Source organism: Tenrec ecaudatus, chromosome 1 (assembly GCF_050624435.1).
Source record: "Tenrec ecaudatus isolate mTenEca1 chromosome 1, mTenEca1.hap1, whole genome shotgun sequence".
NCBI lineage: Eukaryota > Metazoa > Chordata > Mammalia > Afrosoricida > Tenrecidae > Tenrec > Tenrec ecaudatus.
The window spans coordinates 157,921,844-157,944,993 of NC_134530.1; the positions used below are offsets into that span (position 1 = coordinate 157,921,844).

Genomic DNA, 23,150 nt, shown 5'->3' on the forward strand with positions numbered 1-23,150 from the left:
CGCTTAAGCCAATTTTTGCCTCCTTGCATTTATAGAGCTAAAAGTTATGCCTATCAGGAAAGAGTACTTGAGAAGTTTGACCACCCTTTAAATCACGGGGTCTTTTGGAATGCTGTTGTGGGGAAAGGACAGGGCACCCACATGGAATTGGAAATTTAAGGGAAAGGGTTTTTAAATTTAGGATACGGAGACATTTCCTTAGGGCATTCAGAAGGGCCTAAGACCCGCCCACTAACTTCCTCTAAATCCAGCTCCATAGGAATGAGAGAAGTTACCATAGAGAGAGGATTGCATGATTGTAAAATCATGCAGTGTGAGAAGCCTGAAAGGCAAAATGGCTTAATTGAGCCTATAATCTTATTGATAAACCTAGAGAAAAATGTCTGCTTGATAAGCTCCTTCAAGAACAGCTGAACACATTTACTAAGAATTTTTTCAGTCTTTCAAAGTATGGTAAATTCTCACAATTTAGCTCTCTTAATTCTCTTAGAGCTGAGAGTGAAAATTTACATAACAATGAAGGCTATCTAACTAGTCCTTATACTAGTCAAAGCCTAGCAAGTTACCCGAGATTGCCAGCAATGCTTTAAAATCTAAATGGTTAAAACAGAAGGGGGAGAAGAGGAATCTTATGTGTGACAAAGTTCAGTTAGTCATTTTAACTGAAAAAATGTCCTCCTTACTAAAAGCGTGTAACAAAATTAGAGCAAATAAACACGTTTTTACTTCTACAGAGAAAATTGATCCTAAGAAATTCCAAGATGATGGAGAAGAAATAGACAAGATTATCAAGGGATTAAAAGCCCATGGTTCAGATGGCTTCACAGGAGAATTCTCCCAAGTTTTAGGGAAGAATTAACACCAATCCTATACAAACTCTTTCAGAATGTAGAAAAAGACGGCAAACTCCAGAACTCCTTCCATGAAGCTAGTATAACTCTGACACCCAAACCGGCAAGGATCCCACAAGAATCGAGAACTACAGACCAATATCCCTAATGAAAATCGATGCAAAAATCCTTAACAAAATACTGGCCAACAGAATGCAAAAGTATATAAAACAAATAATTCACCATGACCAAGTGGGATTCATACCAGGGATGCAGGGATGGTCCAACATACGAAAGACCATTAGTATCATTTGCCACATTGACATGAAAAACTAGAGGAACCACATGATAATGTTGATAGATGCAGAAAAAGCATTTGACAACACCCAACACCAATTCCTTTTTAAGACACTTAAAAAGATAGGAATGGAAGGAAAATTCCTTCAGACAATACAAACTATATATGAAAATCCAACAGCCAACGTGGTAGTCAATGGAGAAAAGACTAACACAATCCCACTGAAAAAGGGAACCAGACAAGGATGCCCCTTGTCTCCACTCCTATTTAATATCGTGCTGGAAGTTTTAGCTAATAGCATAAAGCAAAGAAGTGACATCAAAGGCATTCGTCTGGGGAAGGAAGAGGTGAAACTATCATTATTTGCAGATGATATGATTTTCTCCCTATATCACCGAGTGTGACATTTTTGTAACATTTTATTAAATGTATATATTAATATATATGTAGATAACTATGAAAATAAAGAAGAAAAACAAAAAAATTTTCCCCCTGAAATTAAAAATTTAGGCATTATAGGGTTAAAAATGGAAGACTACAAAAGTTCCACAAGGGGAGTACTGGAAGCAATTGAGGAGTTTGGCAGAGTGGCAGGATTCAAGATCAACAAACAGAAGTCCATCGGACTGTTATACACATCGTATAAGACCACAGAAGAGGAGATCAAAAAGGTGGTACCCTTCACAATAGCCAAACACAAATAAAAATATCTAGGGATATACCTGGAACAAATAAAAATATCTAGGGATATACCTGACTAAAATAACAAAATATCTATATGAGGAAAACTACAGAACACTATTTCAGAAAACCAAGAGCGACCTCAACAAATGGAAGAATATCTCATGCTCATGGATTGGAAGACTCTACAGTAAAGATGTAAGTTTTGACCAATGTACTATGAAAGTTCAATGCAATCCCAATACAGTTAGCCTCATCTTTCTTCAAAGAAATGGAAAAACTGATTAACAGCTTCATATGGAGAGAGAAGAATCCCAGAATTAGCAGAGAACTCCTCAAGAAGAAGGACACCGTGGGAGGGCTTGCTTTACCTGACTTTAGCACATATTTTAAAGCCACAATTGTCAAAACCGCATGATATTGGTACAATGACAGATACTTAGACCAATGGAAAAGAACTAACCCCCCCAAAAAAATCATCCGCATACAGAAAACTGATCTTTGATAAAGGCCCCAAAAATATCCAATGGGAAGCAGATGCCCTCTTTAACAAGTGGTACTTGAAAAATAGGATATCTACCTGCAGAAAAATGAAGCAAGACTCTTATCTCAATCCATGCACAAGAATAAACTCAAGGTGGATCACAGACCATGAAGTTAAACCCCAAACTATTAGGGCCATCAATGAGGGAATTGGGATACACCTGAGAACTTTGGCGCAGGGAATACACAGGCTATCAGAAACAGGGAAGGACACACACACAGAGGAGGCACAAATTGACAAATGGGATATAATGAAGATAAAACACCTGTATACATTGAAGAATTCACCAAGAGAGTAATAAGAGAGTCCACGGACTGGGAAAACATCTTTAGCAATGATACATCAGACAAAGGCCTTATTACTAAAATTTATAATACTCTGCTCGCTTCCAAAAAGAAAAAAACTAACTGCCCACTGAGGAGGTGGGCAAAGGACCTGAACAGAAGTTTCACAGGGGCAGAAATCCGAATGGCCAACAAACATGAGGAAATTTCCCCAATCTTTAGCCATAAGAGAAATGCAAATTAAAACAATGAGGTACCACCTAACACCCTCAAAGATAGCCCAATTCAAAAAATCTGAAAGCAACAAGTGTTGGAGGGGCTATGGAGAGTCAGGAACTCTCATCCACTGCTGGTGGACCTGTAGGTATGTACAGTCACTATGGAAATCGATCTGGCGATTTCTCAAACAGATGGAAATCGAGTTACCATACGACCCCCCTACTGGGCATATACCCAGAAGAGGCAAGAAACAAACCAAGGCCAGACATCTGTGCTCCAATGTTCATTGCGGCACAGTTCACAATTGCAAGGAGTTGGAAACAACCCAAATTTCCATCAACTGACGAGTGAATTAAAAAACTGGTACATACATACAATGGAGTACTATGCATCGCTAAAAAGCAGTGATGAACGTATGAAGCACATCACTGGAAATCATGCTAAGCGAAGTAAGTCAGGCACAAAAGGACAAGTACAACATAAGTCCGCTGAGGTAAGCTTTAAAAATAAAATGCAAAAGGGGCATAGGGAAAAAGCTACTGTTTACAAACATTCCTGGGATGAGGAGCAGGTAATATGACAGAGGCGACCAAATCCAGAGATACATATTGTAGCAACTAAAAAGAAGGGGGAAAAGGAAAAAAAATGGGTAGCTGGGGTCACAGGGCACTAGCCCACCCAAGGGGAGGGTATTGTTTATATCTCCACAGAGAAAGAGGGACCAGACTTCCACCCAGTGCCCCAAGATGTGAATGCAACATGCCGGTGTGGAGTAGGGAACCAGTGGAGAGGTCTGAGGGGCCAGCCCCAATCCCAACTATGTGGACACCTGCCCCTCTTCCAAGAATAATTTATTTCAGAGGACCGTAATGAATCTACAGCTAGGGGAGAGGGACATGTCTGATCAGAGCACACGTGAGCAAATGAAGAGGGAGGAAGAGAGAGTGGAGCACATCCTGGCCCACCAAGCCTTGAGGATGAGATTCCTGCTCAGAGCAGCCAATTCACAGGCCGGCCCCACTATGAGACATGACATCCCTCACTGACCCATAGCCCTACAGGGGACAACACTGGAGACACAGTGTGGGAATTCTTCCCTATCTGATCCCACCACACCAAGGCAAAACACTAAGGATGTGCAACAGAACAGCAAGAGGAACAGCAACAAAGTCCCCAGTGAATACCAAAAACAGACTTTGGGGCCAGGGCTTGGCACCCCATCAGACTTGACCGGAAAACACTCCTAAAGGCCAACAAACAGTCCTTGAACTAACTACAAGCTCTTCTTTCTTGTTGTGATTTGTTTTTGTTGTCATTGGCTTGTTGTTTTGCTTTATTTTATTGCTTGGTTTTGCGCTGTCTTGTTTTTGTGCATGTTATTATCTCCACAGGTTTATCTAAATAAGATAGGCTGGATGAACAATCCGGAGGAGAAAACAATGGGACTGAGAGTTCCGGAGGGGACATGGGAGAGGGGGCAGGTGGGGGGAAAGGAAGTGGCGTTAACAAGCCCAGGGACAAGGGAACAAGTGATCCAAATTGGTGGTGAGGAGGGTGTAGGAGGCCTGGCAGGGTGTGACCAAGGGCAATGTAACCAAGAGGAATTACTGAAACCAAATGAAGGCTGAACATGATAGTGGGACAAGAGGAAAGTAAAAGGAAATAGAGGAAAGAGGTAGGAGGCAAAGGGTATTTACAGAGGTCTAAATAAAGGCATGTATATATGTAAATATATATATATGAGGATGGGGAAATAGATCTATGTGCATATTATGTATAGGTTTAGTATTAAGGTAGCAGATGGACACTGGACCTCCACTCAAGTACTCCCTCAATGCAACAATACTTTGATCTATTAACCTGGCATTCCATGATGCTCACCTTTCCGACACAATCACTGAAGACAAAGTCAGTGCATAAGCAAATGTGGTGAAGAAAGCTGATGGTTCCCGGCTATCAAAAGATATAGCATCTGGCATCTTAAAGACTTGAAGGTAAACAAGCGACCATCTAGCTCAGAAGCAACAAAGCCCACATGGAAGAAGCACACCAGCCTGTGTGATCACAAGGTGTCGAAGGGATCAGGTATAAGGCATCATCAGAACAAAAATCATATTATGAATGAGGGTGTGTGTGGAGTGGAGACCCAAAGCCTACTGGTAGACAATTGGACAGCCCGTCAGAGGGTTGGAGGGTCTTAGGAAGGAGACTAGGCAGTCAGGGTGCAGTGTAGCAATGATGAAACACAACTTTCCTCTATTTCCTAAATGCTTCTTCCCCCACCAATATCATGACCGACCCCAATTCCACCTTACAAATCTGGCTAGACCAGAGGATGTACACTGATACAGATAGGAACTGGAAACACAGGGAATCCAGGGTGGATGATCCCTTCAGGCCTAGTGCGAGTGGCGATACCAGGAGGGTGGGTTGGAAAGGGGGAAGGGGGAACCGATTACAAGGATCTACGTATGACCTCCTCCCTGGGGGACGGACAACGGAAAAGTAGGTGAGGGGAGACGTTGGACAGGGAGAGATATTACAAAATAATAATTTATAAATTATCAAAGGTTCATGGGGGAGCGGGGAAGGAGGGGGAAAATGAGCTGATGCCAGGGGCTTAGGTGGAGAGCAAAATGTTTTGAGAATGATGAGGGCAATGAATGTACAAATGTGCTTTACACAATTGATGTTTGCATGGATTGTGACAAGAGTTGTATGAGCCCCTAATAAAATGATTTAAATAAAAAAGTAAAGGGGGAACCGATTATAGGGATCAACAGATAATCTCTTCTTTGGGGGATAACAGAAAAGGGTGAAGGGAGACACTGGACAGTGTAACATATGACAAAATAATAATTTATAAATTATCAAGGGTTCATGAGGGAGGGAGGGGAGAAAATGAGGAGCTGATGCCAGGGGCTTAGGTGGAGAGCAAATGTTTTGACAATGATGAGGGCAATGAATGTACAAATGTGCTTTACACAGTTGATGTATGTATGGATTGTGATAAGAGTTGTATGAGCCCCCAATAAAATGATTTTTTTTAAAGAGTTGTATGAGCACCTAATAAAATGATTTTTTTTAAATCCCCAAACACTTATTGTGGGGTAGTCAGCCACTTCCACGACGTGCTATTTATATTTGAGAAGCACCAGGTGGTGGAAATGAGATCCAATGCACTTTTCTAGGGAATTTAGGGAGGAGTTGGAATGGTGTACTCTTCCAATGAGCTCCATTCCCAGGAGAACCAATGCATAAAGTAAATCAATATTTTAAAATACATTTATATAGTACTTTACTGATTACACAATATTTTTATAGCAAGCAATTCCTAATAGTAGTATGGCCTTTGGGGTCCTGCGTCTGAAGGAAGCAGGGAGCGACGGAGCGAGGGTGGACTCCACGAGGGGAGCCTTCAGGCCATGGGGGCAGGTAAGTCCATAGAGAGGTACCTGGAACTCCAGCATTGACTTGCCCTTGTTAGATTCCAACATGAATCGAAAGGCACCGATCCCTGTGTTGGGGTTGTCAGCCTCCTCCCTGTGGCCCTGGTAACAGAGGAAAGGAAAAGGCAAACTAGGTTTCAGTCAGACTTTATTACCAATTAAATATGATGCAGGTCACATATTTAATTTTTAAATTTTGTAATAATCATGCTCTAGTAAAAATAAACAGGTAAGAATCCAGGGTGGATGATACCTTCAGGACCAAGGGTGTGAGGGGCGATGCTGGGAGAGTGGAGGGTGAGTGGGTTGGAAAGGGGGAACCGATTACAGGGATCCACATGTGACTTCCTCCCTGGGAGAGGGACAGCAGAGAAGGGGGGAAGGGAGACTCCGGATAGGGCAAGATATGACAAAATAACAATCTGTGGATTATCAAGGGCTCACGAGGGAAGGGGGCGCGGGGAGAGAGGGGAAAAAAGAGGACCTGAAGCAAAGGGCTTAAGTGGAGAGCAAATGCTTTGAGAATCATTGGGGCAGGGAATGTGCAGATGTGCTTTATACAATTGATGTATGTATATGTAGGGATTGTGATAAGAGTTGTATGAGCCCCTAATAAAATGTAAAAAAAAAAAAAACAGAAGGGGGAGAAGAGGAAAAAGATAAAATAAACAGGTAAAATTTATCTTAATTGTATATTTTATTTAACCTAGTATAGTCAAACTATCTCAACTGTATGTAAAAATAGATAATTTGCTTTTCTATTTTCTTACACTAAGCCTTTTAAATCTGATGTCTACTTTGGGTACTCACTCACTGCCATCAAATCAATTCTGACTCAGTGTGACGTACAGGATAGAGGAGAACTGCCCCCTTAGGGTTCCTGAGGCTATCTGTTTTTTAGGCCCAGAAAATCTCGTCTTTCTCCCAGCGATGCTTGCAGTAAGTACATGTCAGTCAGCACCAGCTACGCTCCCAGTGCTCAGAGGGCACTGTGATGGAGGCACTCCTAATGGCTAGCACAGACCTCAACCTAGAGGCTTCCAAACCATCGCACCTGACAGGGGAGGGCTAATCTCATTTTCCTACTTCACAAAGGGGAACAGAGGCACAGAAAAGAGCCCTCATTGAGCCAAGAGAGCAGAGTGAGTAAATTGCGCACAGAGGATTGGGCAAGCCTAGAGGCCAACAGCAGGACGCTAACCAGGGATTGCAGAGTAGCAGTGTGGCCTTCTGGACATTTGCCTGGTGTGTCTTCTATTGACTACCTGCCCCTGCAGGGATAGAATTAAGACTAGTTGTTCTACCTTCAAGATTAATGTGTGTGAAAAGTTATATACTATAGATGTTAAGAGCCTGGACTAGTTTGGCCTCGGAGGAGTAATTTAACCTCTTGATTACGTATCTCAGTTTACTCATCTATAAAATGGTAATAACCATAGGCATACCTTATAGGATCTCAAAACTTCAGATGCTTAACACGTGGGTACATTGTTATTCTAGACATAATGTTCAGTTTCATAATCCAAATCCATCTGGTACCAGCTGTGGCTTGGTATCATTTGGTGATGGTTTTTCTCTTTGGGTTAAATATTATTGGGGATAATTCCTGATGGTGCGGCTGGCTGGGGTTTCTAAAACAAATGTGCCTCCTAACTTATTGGTGACTCTTTTGTCAACTTCAACTAGGCAAACCAAGCCAGGAGACAAGTGGAAATGAAGCTACCCAGATTCCTCCTCTTGCTTCCTGAGAAGCTGCCTCCTCTTTCCAGCCAGTTCCACACATCCCCACCCCTAAGGTAGAACCGACCACCAACGAATCCCACTCACTCACTCACTGATATCAACACACCGTGACCCTATAGGGTAGCACAGAGCTGCCCCTGTGACTTTCCGAAACTTTAACTCTTTATGGGAGAAGAAAGCCTTGTCGTTCTCCTGTGGAGCAGCTGATGGTTTCGAACTGTGAACCTTGTGGTTAGCATCCTAACTTATAAACACTGTGCCAGCAGAGCTCCTAAGCAATCCCACGAGCACCAGGAAGGCCTGAGAGCTCCAGAGTCCACTGAAAAGGAAGGGCTCCTTCCCCAGATCCCCACTCCGATTACAGCTGTACGCTGATTTGGACTTGAAGCCTCCTCAGCTGTGGAAAACTAAACTCCGACTCTTTGAAGCCAACCAATTGTGGCTTGTTGTTGTTACAACAGCGTCAGGTAACTAAGAGGTCCTCGATAGATGGAACCAACCAGCCCTGAAATCTGACCCCCTTCCAGCCTATTTCATAGTGTTACATAATCAATTCCTTCCTTTATTTATTTCCCTACTGTTTGAAGTGAGATTTTGTTATTTGCATCCAAAGGCATTTAAACAGATAACATGTGCTAAGTACTTAAAATATATTATGTCCTGAATGCTCATAGTAACTGTGTGACAAGCATACTTCCTATCACATTATCTAGATGAGGAAACTAAAATTTAGATGGAATGACTTGCTTAAAGCCCCAAGGCCAGGAGGACCAAACTTCCGAAACAATGAATTCAGAGTCCATGCTTATGACCATTGCACACCCTGCTTTCCAGAATCCAAAATAATGTTCCGTTTTACAATACCCTAGGTGGCTGAAGAGTAGTAAATAAACTACATCCTCATTTTAAGTTTCCTTTGATTAGTACAAGAAAGAAAAACAGATGGGCCTGAGGTAACAGTGGAACGTCGAGCTCTGATTACCAATGTCTGTAGACAGACCACAAGAGTGAAGCGCTGGACTGCTACCTGAAGGTTGGTGGTTCCAACCCACTCATTGACTCCATGACTGTTTCCTTAAAGGCCACAGCTTAGAACACCTCCTGGGCAATCTACTCTGCCACACGGGGCTGCCGCATGGGGGCACCTAACCCTGACAACAGAGACGCCTACCAAAAGCAAAGGGAGACAAATGGGACCTTGACCTGAACTTCACCACCCTATCACTGAATGTGCGGTACGAGGGAAGCAGTTTTAATTGCTCAGCTGCCTACGCTATAAGTTATAGACGTCTGTTCGTGTCCTTGTCTGGGTTCTACTACTTACTTTAGGCAAATTACTTTTGTTTGTCGTTTCCTCGCCTGCAACACAGGGTGGGTGATAGGCACGCCTCATAGGGTTGCATCATGATCAAACGAGATGAAAAGATACATAGTAGCCGGTACAGGATAACGATTCAGGTAGGATTGGATACAGTTATTGTCATTGTCATTTGAAAGAGTGGATGTTATTTTAAAATAGAACTTATCCATCACACACACAAACACACACACCGCCTCACAAAAAAGATGAGGCTTTCTACCTCCCTACACAGTGAAAGTCTTGGAAATCCACAGGAACAGGCTGATTCTGTCCTAGAGGGTTGCTGTGAGTCAGAATTAACTCAGTGGCAGTGCGTTTGGGTTTTTTCTTTATCGAGAAATGAAAAAAAGACAAGACACGGTGTGTAAAGAGATTCCTTATTAATAACATACATAAAGATGAGACAAGTAAGAAGGAAAAGAGACATTAAAAAAACAGAGGGAAGAAAAATCTCAAAACCAAAATTGGGAAAAGCAAAAGTCAAGCTTTTGTTTTGAAATATCACTGCAATTCCATAAATCTTGAATTAAAGGTTTCCAGATACCAAAAATATGCAACAAACGTAACAAAATCACAACTGCCACATGAGCAAACATACACACTTAGCGACTGAGACGTAAGGTACATTCACACCAAAGATGGACAGAGAATAACAGGAAGAACAGGCTACAGGCTGGACGGAGAAGAATCCCTGCCCCAGTGATTTACAGACTTCCAAACCAGCCCTCTCCCATCGCCCCCTCCCTGCTTCCAGCGCCAATAGCTTACGTTGAAAGATGCCAGAGCCTCCGAGACACTCTTCTCAATGAACTCGTCTGTGATTCTCCGGGAAGGATGTTCATTGAACACAGAATTCATTAGGGCAATCTTTGCAGCACTGCGCCGGGCCTCGGCTTTTGTGGGGCAAAACTAGGCAGTTGGGGGGCGGGGAGAGAGAGATGAGGGTAAGGAGCAGTGTCAGGGAAACACACAGGAGAGAAGACACTTGGACTCAGCTATGCTCCACACTCCATAGTGGCTATCGTGAAACGGCTGGATTCTGATCCAACATCCTGAAACCATTAAGGCACTGGAGACAGCTGGAGCCCAGACCCGCGTGAACGCAGAGTGAGGAAGACTGCTGGAGTCACGCATACCAACCGAGGGGGAGGCCGCCTTTTAAACTGCCGACAGAATTAATTGATTACTTGCTCAAAAGCCAGATTCTGGCCATCCTGTTAGAAATCTGTATCTTGTTCCGTAAACAGACAAGGTTTTTTGTTTTTTTTTTGAGGGGGGGGGTTAGATCCCTGTAGAGAACCGAGGATGATAACAAAGCCTGTGAGACTGCTGCCGCTTGCCGAGGCCAGAGGCGCTCAGCTGGGATTCTGGGCCTCACTCTTCGCTGTGAGCAGGCATTTCCCAAACAGATGAGGAAGCCAGGGGAGTTGTCCCTACACAGGACAAATGGAAGGGGGGAAAGGTTGACTAGGGGGAAGGAAGACGGATGCAGGAAAAACAAGAAAAAGTGAAACTTGGGTTCACATGTTTCCATAGTATTTCAATACAGGGATCAAAGAACAAGTCTAATTTTGAGAAATTTTAAATCATTCAACTTTGGATCCCTAGGCAGCCCAGCATTCCTTTATAATTTATCTGCACTGGACGCCTGGACGGCGTGATTGGGATTAAAGGAAAGGAAGACGGTGGTGGTAGCGTTTAAGGACGTGGACGGGATACGGTCACTAGAAAGTTAGCAGTAACGCCCAGTCTCCATTTGCTGACAACTGTCTCTGAGACATTCGGAGCTGGTTACCTCAGCCCCAAATACTCTCGCTACTTCAGTTTGTTTGCCCTTTTTTCTCTTCCTATTCAATAACCTTTCCCCAGTCTTCCACAATAGGACTGTTCACATTCGTGAGGGGCACCACCAGGAGCGATTCCACCTGCCGATATGGACGTAAAAGAGGCCGAGAGTCGCCTCGATGCTTTTCAGATCCTTATTCAACAACATGAAGAGGTGGCAGAAGGAAGGAAACGGTCTATTCTCTGAGAAGGGAGAACATATGACATGCCATTCTAGGCATGTACTCTCATTTATTTCTCTAAAACAGCTGTGATTCAGAGGGAAAACATTTTAATCGCCTGATGTGAAAGTAAGTTTTCTGAGAATTTTTTCTCTTTGAGACAGGGACTGAGGTTTATTTACACAACAGATCTATTAAGTTCCCACTGTGTGCTGGGCATGAAGTTGAGTAGCGAGGTTTTAACACTGGGCCAGGATGAAAACAGCTACAGTCTTTGCCCTTACGAAGGGGCACACCAGCTGGCAGTCAGAGGGATGAGGGCTTAGCTCCCTAACTTTACACGCGCCATCCCCTGTGATCTCTTAGAAAACTGGAAAAAGAATAGGGGTGAGGAATAGTATTCTAATCCTCCAAGAGATGACAGGAAGTTGGAGAGCAGTAATCGAAGCTCGTTCAAATCGGCCGTTGTGGATAGTTTTCTGATATGCAGGCAATAAAGGCCTGGTCATAACTGCCCAGATTCAAAATGGGTTTGAGTTTGAGACGCTTCAAAGGAACGCTATTGAGGTTCTTTTGTGATCAAACGGGCCTCAGATGCTTGCCAGAAGGATTGGTCCCAAATTGGTCCGATCCTCAAATACCTGATTTCAGACAAAAACTACTAGCTAAGAGGCAGGAAAAGCCCCATCAGCACCTAAGCTAAGCGTTCATCTCGGCGACGCTGCCTAGCGGCTCTTACCTGGAAGCTCCCAAAGCAACTGCCCCCGGGCAGGGTGACATAGCAGACGTACGGAGGGCTGTTGGAGGGGACCATCTCATAGACCACCAGAGCCCCATTCTTCAAGTCAGCCCCACGGGACTGCTTCATTTGCCAGAACTCCTGAAGCGCCTCCACCACATTCACTGCAAACAGAGAAGCAGTTGAGAAATACGGTCATTTCCACGCAGTGCTGTGCTTCCCCAAGCACCGTGCCTCCAGGAAGCACCCCACCTACCGACACTAAAAAACACGTACATCCATAGACCTGGGCTGCAGGCCCACCTGTGCAAGAAGACAAGACCAGAGTGCCCCTTCTCCCACCATCCCTACTTCTCATCCTGATTAGTCCGAGACACCCACAGGGAATGCCTCAACCAGCAGAAGCAGCGTTTCCGAGCTCAGCAGATCATTGCCGGCCTGAGGAAATGCAGTCGATCATCCCACCACTGGTCAGTGAACCTAGAGTACTAGCTACCAGAGTGATAACTGGGAACTTTTAGTGAGCACCAACGTCAGGCATTTCTCCAAGTGCTTTACCCACCTAAGTACAATATCCCCACTTGACAGATGAAGGGGCTGAGGCATAGAGAAACAACGTGGCCATGGTTATAAGAACTAGAACACAGAATCCAAATGTAGGCAGTCGGTTCTGGAGTCAGTTTCCTTAACCATTATGCAGTCACGTCGCTCATGGACACATGGGGTTGTGTTTGCCCGAGAAACTTTCAGGACTGGAACGATGTCTCTCTGTTTGCTGTAAAATGGCAGAGTCCCCAAGCTTAGTGTCCCTCCACATTGGGCGTGGGAGGCCAGGGGAACCTGGGCAAACAAGCAGGATGGCGCGCCACTTGCTCTGCTGTGAATAACAAAGTACTTTGTCTTTGGCCCACATCCATGAAATAGAAACCAGCTAGCTTACTAGCTGTAAGTAGGGCAAAATCGAACCCTAGACCGACACGGTTCCAGAGCACTTCTTTGCATGCCCTGATACTTGGGCGCAGGCACTCCACAAGTAAAAATGTATTCAGCACCCACTCTGCGCCAGACTCTTCGTTGGGTGCTAGGCTACACATGGTTGCTTTCCTTGTGTTGCTTGCACTCTACTGAGGAAGACAGTTACTAATGGACTATCTCAGACAAACGTGAAATTGTCACCGTGGCAAGTGTTGCAAAGGAATGGTAGATGGTAAGAAATGCTATGGGAGCCAAGGCCAAAGGAAGTTACCCTGAGGGTGTGAAGTTAGAGCTCACAAAGAAAAGCGGTGGGAGAATAGCGCCCTGCACCGCAGGAACGGAATATTTTAGTTACAGTATCTAATGTTGCTGTCGACAGAAATACAATTGGGTGTTGTCATTACATAATTTCATGCCAACCTGAAGCTAGATAAAAGTGTAGGGGTGGAGTCCTCCCTGTCAAGCAGGTCACAGTCAGATGATGCCTCCTTGTGGGGTTGGCTTCTAATAGGAGGGACTTGGGAACCTCCCCTTCGCTCTCTGCTTTATCTTCCTGCTGGCAAGCCACTCCTTCCACCACCAATGGAGCCACATGACTGTGAGATTTCGGCATTTCTGCATCACTGCATGTGGCTGCTTGACTCTGAAGAGGGACTTATGGTCGTGAGTTGGGCTGGGCTGGGTTGTTTTCTTGGTATGTAGCTCTTTCTTACACATATACGAGTGTCACTGGATTTATGTCTCTAGTCAGCCTGGCCTCATGCAGCAGGGCACACTATCAAACAGAAACGTATCTTCGCACCGTTCAGGAGGTAACACATGCTGTGTCAGAGTGCTAACCTAAGGGAAGGCTCTCTGTTCTAGAGCGCTGACTCCAGGACAGTGGTTCTCAACCTTCCTCACGCCACCACCTTTTCATACAGAGGCGACTCCACAACCATAAAATTATTTTCGTTGCTACTTCATAACTGTAATTTTGCTACTGTTATGAATCAGGCGACTCCTGTGAAAGGGTCATTTGACACACACCCCCAAGAGGTCGCGACCCACAGGTTGAGAACCACTGCTCTAAGGGTAGGGTCTGCAGGGAGGTTCCTGTCTCTTCAGTTACTGCTTTCTGGTACCTTAGAGTTCTCTGTGTCTTGGCATCTATCTTACCTATCTCTGCTTCCCTCTTGCTTGATTAATCTCTTTTATACCACAAAGGAGATTGATTTAAGACACACATTTTAACATCAGGAAGATAACCTATTCCCAAGTGGAACTGTAACCACAGGATAGAGTATGGCTTTACACACAATCCATTCTGGAACAGTGAGTAAGGGACGGGAAGGACGCCAGGATGGCTGAAATAGAGAGCTTGAGGAAAACGTAATTCAAGGTGAGGTTACAAGAGGAGGCCGGTCCAGACCAGGGGGCAGAGCTTACAACTGTGTTAAAGAAGGTTGGCTCTAAAGGGGGAAATGTTGGCTCTATTTTCTAAGGCGTGGGCAAACAATGAGAGGGTTTACATGGAAGGAAAGAGGAGATGGATTTGGGTTTGGAAATGATCACCTTGGGTTCTAAACATTACAAATTGTTTTAAGTAAGGCCTCACAATAATAAATGATCACACCTGCCCCCTAATATTTTGCATCATGACTACTCGCTATACAGAATGGCAACAAGCCCACCATTGTCAAGCGGTTTGGGACTCAGCAAACCTCATAGGACAGAGTGGAACCACCCCATAGAGCTTCCAAGACGACAATCTGATGGAAGCAGACTGCCACACCTTCCTCCTGTGGAGCACCAGGTTCCAACTGTTCCCTCTTCCTTTAGCAACTGAGTCCGTCAGCACCATTAGGCTTCCATTAGTTCAGGTCTGCCAGAAGACACCAAGGTGGGATAAACATGCAAGAGATCTGTTGGCGAAGGAGGAGGAGAAGCCAGGGGGAGCCTTTAGAAAGAGGAGGAGAGGGGGAGGACTGGGTCTGAGGGTCTAACAGCAGTGCGGTGCCAAGAAAGGTTTGGTCAGGCCAGCAGGCAGGCCTGGAGTCAGAGGTGTTCCACGTCTCCCCAGGATGTGGCTGCCTTATACACCACGCCCCCTCCACATACACTATGTTCAATAGGTTGGGTATTTCCAGATATTGGCTATTGGCAGCCTTCTGGAAGCATGGACTCAGGGTGCGCTGTTGGAAGAGGGCTGTAAGGCAGTTAAGCTCCCCACAGTGGGAGTTCAGAGAAGCACATTTTCATGGTTGCCACAGACACCAAGCAAAAATGTTAGCACTTTGACAGGTGCGTGGCTCTCTGCTAAGCAGTCTCCCAAACCCCATTGTATTGATTCTGACTTATAGTGGCCCTGGAGGACAGGGGACGGTCCCACAGTGCTGCCAAGGGCATGTCTTCACAGAAGCCGACCGCCATGTCGTCTCCCTCTAAGCACCTGGTGGACTCCAACTGCCAACCTTCCAGCTAGCTCGGCGGTTCTCAACCTGGGCGTCGAACGACCCTTTCACCTAAGACCATTGGAAAACACCTATTTCCAATGGTCTTAGGAACCGAGACACCACTCCTCTATCGTCTCCAGGCAGGTCCGCCCACATGCAGAGACATCCACATATGAGCACCCGGCGTGAAGACTGTGACACATGCTAGATCATGCGTCAAGGCAAAGTTTCATTTATTTCTCGTTAGAAATAAATAGTTCACAATATATACTTACATGGTTTTTTGGTGATTAATCACTATGCTTTAATCATGTTCATTTTGTAACAATGAAAATACATTCTGCATATCAGATATTAACATGACGGTTCATTACAGGAGCAAAATTACAGTGATGAAGTAGCAACGAAAATAACTGTATGGTTGGGGTCACCCTAACATGAGGACGTGTATGAGCGTGTGACACACGCAGCATGAGGCAGGTGGAGGAGCACTGAGCGAAGTGCTTGCAAACTGCACCACTGGGCTCCTTCTCCTAGGCATCAGGGATGTGACACAGTGACACACATTCCCTGCCAGCAAGGTGCTCAGAATCTAGGGGTGACAGTTCTCTCACTTGCTCTGCAACCAAAGAAAGAACCTTCTATGTTAGTCAGAGTTTGAAAAGGAGCAGACGCTGTTTTCAAACACCCTCTATTTAACTGACTTTTAAAAATGTCCATTCTTCCATTAAAAGCCACCATGAAAAGGAAGCTCTCTCTTTCCCACCCTTAGTGTTGGCAGGGGCTCTTCAAAGGTCACTGCTGCCCAGAAAACTTAGCCATCTTTGTTCTATCCACTGAGAATCTTTTCAACCCCAGCTTCTCCTTTGAGACAATTCTGCACAATGCCCTGGGTGACAGCTCGCCTGACATGCAAACAACAGGGGGAATATTGGGGTAAAAAGGAGGGAGGGAGAGAGATAACAAAGGAGGAGGGGGAGGAAACCACTCTAGTAGGGAAGATCCTATTAAAAAGCATGTGGCCATTCTAAGTCCAGTTAAATCCCACTTGGCATAGAGTGTAAGGAACATTTTTAAATGATCACTCAAAGTGCAGGGAGATGGGAAGTCTTTTTTCTTTTTTTCCAGAAAAGGGAGGATGAAATGGAAAATTGGACAGGTTGGTCAGGAAAAAAACTAACCAGTTATGAACTTGAAAAGGCCATGGAGTCACTCATCTTTAGGACTTTGTGGTGCAGTCAGGTGCCATTTGTCAGTTCGGATCAGCCACCCATAGTGCAACAGAAGGCAGACACTACCCAGTCCTCCGCCAATTTATAACTGTTATGTCCCAACCCCCTGTGGCAGCCCGACTGGGTGGGCCATCTCGTCAGCATCTTGTGCTTTTTCACTGACCCTTGGCTTTACCAGGCGCAGTGTCCTTTTCCAGGGACTGGGCTCTCCTGATAACATGTCCAAAGTACAAGAGGTGAAGTCTCGCCATCCTCATCTCTAAAGAACATTTGGATTGTACTTCTTCCAAGACAGATGTGTTTGTTCTTTTGGCAGATGTTGTTTGTACTGTCAATATTCTTTGCCAGCGCCATAATTCAAATGCATCGATTCTTATTTGGTCCTCCATATTCAATGTCCAACTTTCACATGCAAATAAGATGACTGAAAATACTATCGCTTGGATCGGGCACAATTCAGTCCTCACAGTAACATCTCTGCTCTTCAACATTTTAAAGAGGTCTGTGCAGTGTTTGCCCAATGCAACAAGCCTTTTCATCTCACTGCTGCTTTCATGAATATAGATTTTGAATCCAAGCAAGATGAAATCCTTGATAACTTCAATCTTTTCTCCGTTTATCATGTTACTATTGGTCTAGTTATGAGGATTTTGGTTTTATTTACAGAGTTGCAATCCATACTGAAGGCTGTAATCCTTGATCTTCATCAGCAAGTGCTACAAGGCATCCTCACTTTCAGCAAGCAAGATCAAACCCTCTGCATATCTCAGGTGGTTAATAAGCCTTCCTCCAATCCTCGGGCTCCATTCTTACTCATATAATCCAACTTCTCAGATTATTTGATCAGCACACAGACTGAATAAGTACAGTGAAAGGATACAACCCTGACTCACACCTTTCCTGACCTTAAACCATGCAGTGTTCCTCGTTCTGTTTGAACGACCGCCTCTTGATCCATGCACAGATTTTGCACAAATTTAAATATAGGGAAATCCGATTCTTCTCAAGACCACCCATAGTGGGTGATCCACAGTCAAATGCCTTTGCATAGTCAAGCACAATTAAGCATCTTTCTTGTATTCTCTGCTTTCAGCCAAGACTCATCTGACAAGAGCAACGGTACCCCCGTTCTACATTCTCATCTGAATCTGGCCTGAACTTCTGGAAGATTCCCATCAGTGTACTACTGTAACTGGTTGAATGATAGCAATATTTTAATTACAGTTGCTATTAATGATACTGTTTAGTAATTTGTCCCTTCTCTGGGTCACCTTTCTTTGGAATGAATACAAATACAGACCTCTTCCAGTCAGGTGGCCTGGTAGCTGTTTTCCAAATGTCTTGGCACAGAGAAGTGAATGTTCCCAGTGCGTCACCAGCTTCTTGACACATTCTAATGGTATTCCATTCGTTCCTGGAGCCTTGTTTGCCACCAAAGCCTTCAGTGTGTCTTGCACTTCTTCCTTCAGGAACATTAGCTCTTGAGCCTATGCTACCTCTTGAAATGGTCGAACGCTAACTTTGTGTAGTCCTTCCTGTTCATTTTGATGCATTCTGCTTCCAGTACCTTGCCCGCGGAATCTTGCAGGGTGGCACTCTCGTTGGAGACGTGCTGAGCACGTTCTTTCCTTTTGGTTCCCAACTCTAGGTCTGTGCACACGGCTCTGTCGTACTTTGTCCTCTTGAGCTGCCCTTTGAGGCTCTTTTTCTGTTGAGCCCTCTTACTCTGTCATTTCTTTCGTTTGCCTTAGCTACTCCACAATTAAGAGCAAGTTTCAGAGTCTCTTCTCACATCCACTTTTACCTTTTCTTGCTCTCTTATCTTTTTAATGACCTTTTGCTTTCTTCATGTATGATATTCTTGGTGTTACTCCAGAGTTCATCAGGTCTTCTATCATTAAGAGTCAAATTGTTCTTGAGGCGTTCTGAAAATTCAGGAAAAATAGGAGGAAGGTATACACACACACACACACACACACACACACACACACCAGATTTCCCCCCAAAGCTATGTATTGGATATTTTAAACAAAACAAAACAACTATACACCTCCATTACACTTAATATATTTGTCAAAGCTATGAGTCCATTCTTGGAAACATTTTTTAAATCGTTTTATTAGGCGTTCATACAGCTCTTATCACAATCCATACATACATCTATAGTGTAAAGCACATTTGTACATTCATTGCCCTCATTATTCTCAAAACATTTGCTCTCCACCTAAGCTCCTGGATTCAGCTCCTCATTTTTCCCCTCCATCCCCACCCCCCTTCCCTCACGAACCCTTGATAATTTATAAATTATTATTTTCTCATATCTTGACCTGTCCAACGTCTCTCTTCACCCCCTTTTCTGTTGCCCATCCCCCAGGGTGGAGGTCACATGTAGATCCTTGTAATCAGTTCCCCCTTTCCAACCCACCCTCCCTCTACCCTCTCAGTATTGCCACTCACACCACTGATCCTGAAGGGATCATCCGCCTTGGATTCCCTGTGTTTCCAGTTCCTATCTGTACCAGTGTACATCCTCTGGTCTAGGCAAACTTGCAAGGTAGAATTGGGATCATGATAGTGGGGGGGGGGTAGCATTTAGAAACAAAATGGTGCTATATCGCACCCTGACTGGCTCGTCTCCTCCCCAGTCCCTTCTGTAAGGGGATCTCCAGTGGCCTACAAATGGGCTTTGGGTCTCCACTCCACACTCCCCGCCTCATTCACTATGGTAAAATTTTTTGTTCTGATGATGCCTGATACCTGATCCCTTCGATACTCTGTGATTGCACGAGCTGGTGTGCCTCTTCCATGTGGGCTTTGTTGCTTCTGACCTAGATGGCTGCTTGTTTACCTTCAAGCCTTTAAGACCCCAGACGCTATATCTTTTGATAGCCGGGTACCATCAGCTTTCTTCATGGAAACGTTTTTCAAACTCATCTGTTTGGCTAGCTGACAGTATCTCCCTCATTTTTTTCTTCTCTTCTACGTTGTCAAATTGCTGTCCTTTCATGTCCCTATTCATTCATGGAAACAAAAAGAAGCCACATGAAGTGAGGTCAGGTGAGTCAGGTGCATGGGGCAAGAGAGGCATCCTGTTTTTGCCAAAATCTGGCGCACTGAGATGGCTGCATTAGTAGGTGCACTGTCATGGTGGCAAAACCAGTCCTCCATCTGCCACAAATCAGGCCTTTTTTGTCAGAACCTCTAAATAGAAAGCTTGATTAACAGTATGACCTGATTTCGTAGTCCACATGCACTCTGAATGGACATTTTTGTCAGTTTGGGAAGTTGACAGACATCTAAAATGAGGTTTGTTATCAATACACATTTCACCTGTTTTTTAAATGAGAAAACCACTTGTCCCCTTGAGTTTTTCCCATAGCGCTGTCCTAGTAGGCTGTGTCCAACATAATAACAGTTTCTGCAGCATTTTCCTGAACAGAAAACAAAATCTCACTGCCCCACACTGTTCTCTTAACCCCCTGGCGGTAATCCCGAGTGTGGCCCAGGGTAAATGTTGACTGTGGATTAAAGCTTATCATACCTGGAATGTCTACTGGAGAGATTAAAGTGAGTCATTTCTTAAGAATTACAGGTCTACAGTATAAAACAACGTATTTCATGCAAAACAGTGTACCGCTTTAGGCACAAAATTACTGACATAATTAGACCACCAGAGAAGTTAAATTGGCCATCACAAAAAGTGAGGTTTGAACAAAACTGCTTTTCCAAAAAAATTCACTGTGAACCACAGAGAACCTTCCCAGGCAATGCCACTGGGTGCACCAACTCAGAGTGAGTTGCCGGATGCTTGCTGAGCAGGGAAAAATGCCTACTACGAAAGCTCCGCTCTGCTTCGCCCAGTGAAGTTCCATTCTGGGGGGGGGGGCACCCCCTCATGCACAGGACCCCGTAGGGCAGGGTAGAACTGTCCCCTGTGAGTTTACAAGATTAGCTTTTTCCCAGAGTAGAAAGCCCCCTCTCCTTCGGAGGGCTCCAGCAATTATCAAACCATGGACTTGAGTTGGCCTAGGCTAGGATGTCTTCTTTATATAAAATTAGTTGTGGTTTTGCTTCTCGAGACACCTAAGCCTAACACAGTGGCCATATGTTCCAACTATGCTCCTTCCTCTGGCTCCAACTTTTGCATTCCAATCACCAATAATTAGCAGTGCATATTGATTGCATGTTTCATCAATTTTAGGCAGAAGAAATTGGCAGAATTCTTCAATATCTGCAACATCAGCATTAGTGGTTGGTGTATAAATTTTAATAATAGGCGATTGACTGGGTTACTTTGTATGTTCATAGATGCTATTGTATCACAGAGAGCACTGTACTGCAAGATAGATAATAAAATGTTCTTTTTGATGATGAACGTGACTCCATTCCTACTGAATGCGTCATTCTTGGAATACAATTGATTCAATACCAGTTCATTCCAGCTTACTAATGCCCAGTATATCCGTCTTCATGCATTCCATTTCCACAGCTTCCAAGTTTCCTAGATCTGTGCTTCGCACATTCCGAGTTCCAATTATTTATAGATGTTTTCAGCTGTTTCTGCTCATTTGTGTCACGGGCCATAAGCAAATGAAGGTTTCAAAGCTTTCCTCCATCCATGTCATTACGGTCGACTCTACTTTGAGACAGCAGCTCTTCCTCAGTCATGTTTTGAGTGTCTGCAGACCTGCGGGCTCAGCTCTTCCGGCTCTCTAGCTGACACTATGCAGCTGATGCTCATAAAGTTTTCACTGTCTGATAACGTTCTGCTGACAGTCATAAGGTTTCAGTGGCCAAGTCCTCGGAGTGGGCAGCTGATGCCCTCTCCATATGCTATTCTTAGACGGGAAGTTCTGCTGGGACTTTGGGTGACCGTGCTGCTGTTGGCAATACCAGTGGCATAGCTTCCAGCAACACGCAAAGCACAACACTAACAGTACAACAAACCGACAGGCAAGTGCTGGGGAGAGCTCAGGCGAAGGACGGGTAGCTGACTTGCTTGAGGTAACGCAGTTGTAACAGAGCTGGGCGTGATTATAGATATCCTAATCCCAATATTCTTCCTTATTTGGGAATCCTTACCTAGGGTCCAAAAGCCAGTTGGTGTTTGAACGTCACAGGGGCTGCCACGCGCTCGGAGTAAACTGTAAGTAAAAGTGTGTGTGTGCATTGAGTATTTCTGCACGGAGGCAGGCATGACGCACCTTTAGTAGCTTGCATCAGAGACAGCTTGGGCGTGGTTAGAGGACAGTGAGGCGGCAGGCGCAGAGACAAAGCATGGCATTAACAACTCTCTGGAAGTCACAGATAGATGCTGGGTTGAAAGGGGCTAGCAAGAGAGCGTGGACTATTTCACTGCTTGCACCATAATGTTGAACAATAACAAACAGGGAATCGTTAGGTTTTTGTCCTTAGGAGATGTACTATTAGGTAGCTGTCTAAGTGTAATGAGAGGACAGATTATAACTCCACTGGAGTGAAGACATTAACACCAAAGAACTGCAAAGTGTCAGACTACCTGATAAGCAAGGTAGGCATGGCTTACTTAAGCATAGTGAACAATTTTACATTTTTTCACATCAAAGAATCTACTCCCAGGTATGACTGGCATCTCTCCCCCTGAGACCTCTAGTATCTTCCTACAAAATTAAAGTCTCTTTCCAAATTTATACACCCTGGCAGGGATGGAGTACCCAGCAAACAAAGTAAGCACCAGTTGGCTTATGTTTATCTACTAATCTGTACTGAACCATGTGGTGAGAGACAGGTGAAGCCGTTCACTACAGATTAGTAAACACAAGTAAGCCCAGGTTACTTGGTTTACTGGGTCATCCACCCCTGAAATTATAATAAAGACTTTCAAGCATAAGAATAAATAGAATTTGTGGAGGGAGGGTGGGTGGAAAGAGGGAACTTATTACAGGGATCTACATAAAACTTCCTCCCCAGGGGACGGACAACAGAAACGTGGGTGAAGGGAGATGTCAGACAGGGCAAGATATGACAAAATAATAATTTACAAATTATCAAGGGCTCATGAGGGAGGGGGAGGTAAACTGAGCTGATGTCAGGGGCTTAGGTAGAGAGCAAATGTTTTGAGGACATGCTACCCAGCTACCTGAACTTCTCACTACCACCACCTATCCCTCTGATCGGATCACATCGAAGGTCCGGAACAGAGTGGGAGAAAAATACGTGGGGAGTAGAGAATGGGAAGAGAGTCTACTGATGAATTCTTTAATCTCGGATATTAAAGTAGCCCGGCAGCCGGGTTTCTGGGGTAGAGGGAGGCCCACTTTCTTCTTCAAAAATGTAGAACAAAGTAAGAAATATTTCAAAAAGTCACTCGTACTGT

At 44.5% G+C, this 23,150-nt stretch overlaps 1 protein-coding gene across 2 annotated transcripts in view; it reads right to left on the reverse strand.

The window, feature by feature from the left end:
* LIX1L (limb and CNS expressed 1 like) overlaps positions 1–23,150 on the reverse strand; it is a 37,714-nt gene that overhangs the window by 6,901 nt on the left and 7,663 nt on the right. The window contains exons 2-5 of one of the 2 annotated variants that reach the window (XM_075560784.1): positions 21,878–21,939; positions 12,154–12,317; positions 10,177–10,317; positions 6,312–6,407 (exon numbers count right to left, since the gene is read on the reverse strand). In XM_075560784.1, coding sequence (XP_075416899.1) covers positions 6,312–6,407; positions 10,177–10,317; positions 12,154–12,317; positions 21,878–21,939 — 463 coding nt within the window. The remainder of the gene's footprint in view (positions 1–6,311; positions 6,408–10,176; positions 10,318–12,153; positions 12,318–21,877; positions 21,940–23,150) is intronic. The other variant, XM_075560774.1, reaches the window with a different exon arrangement.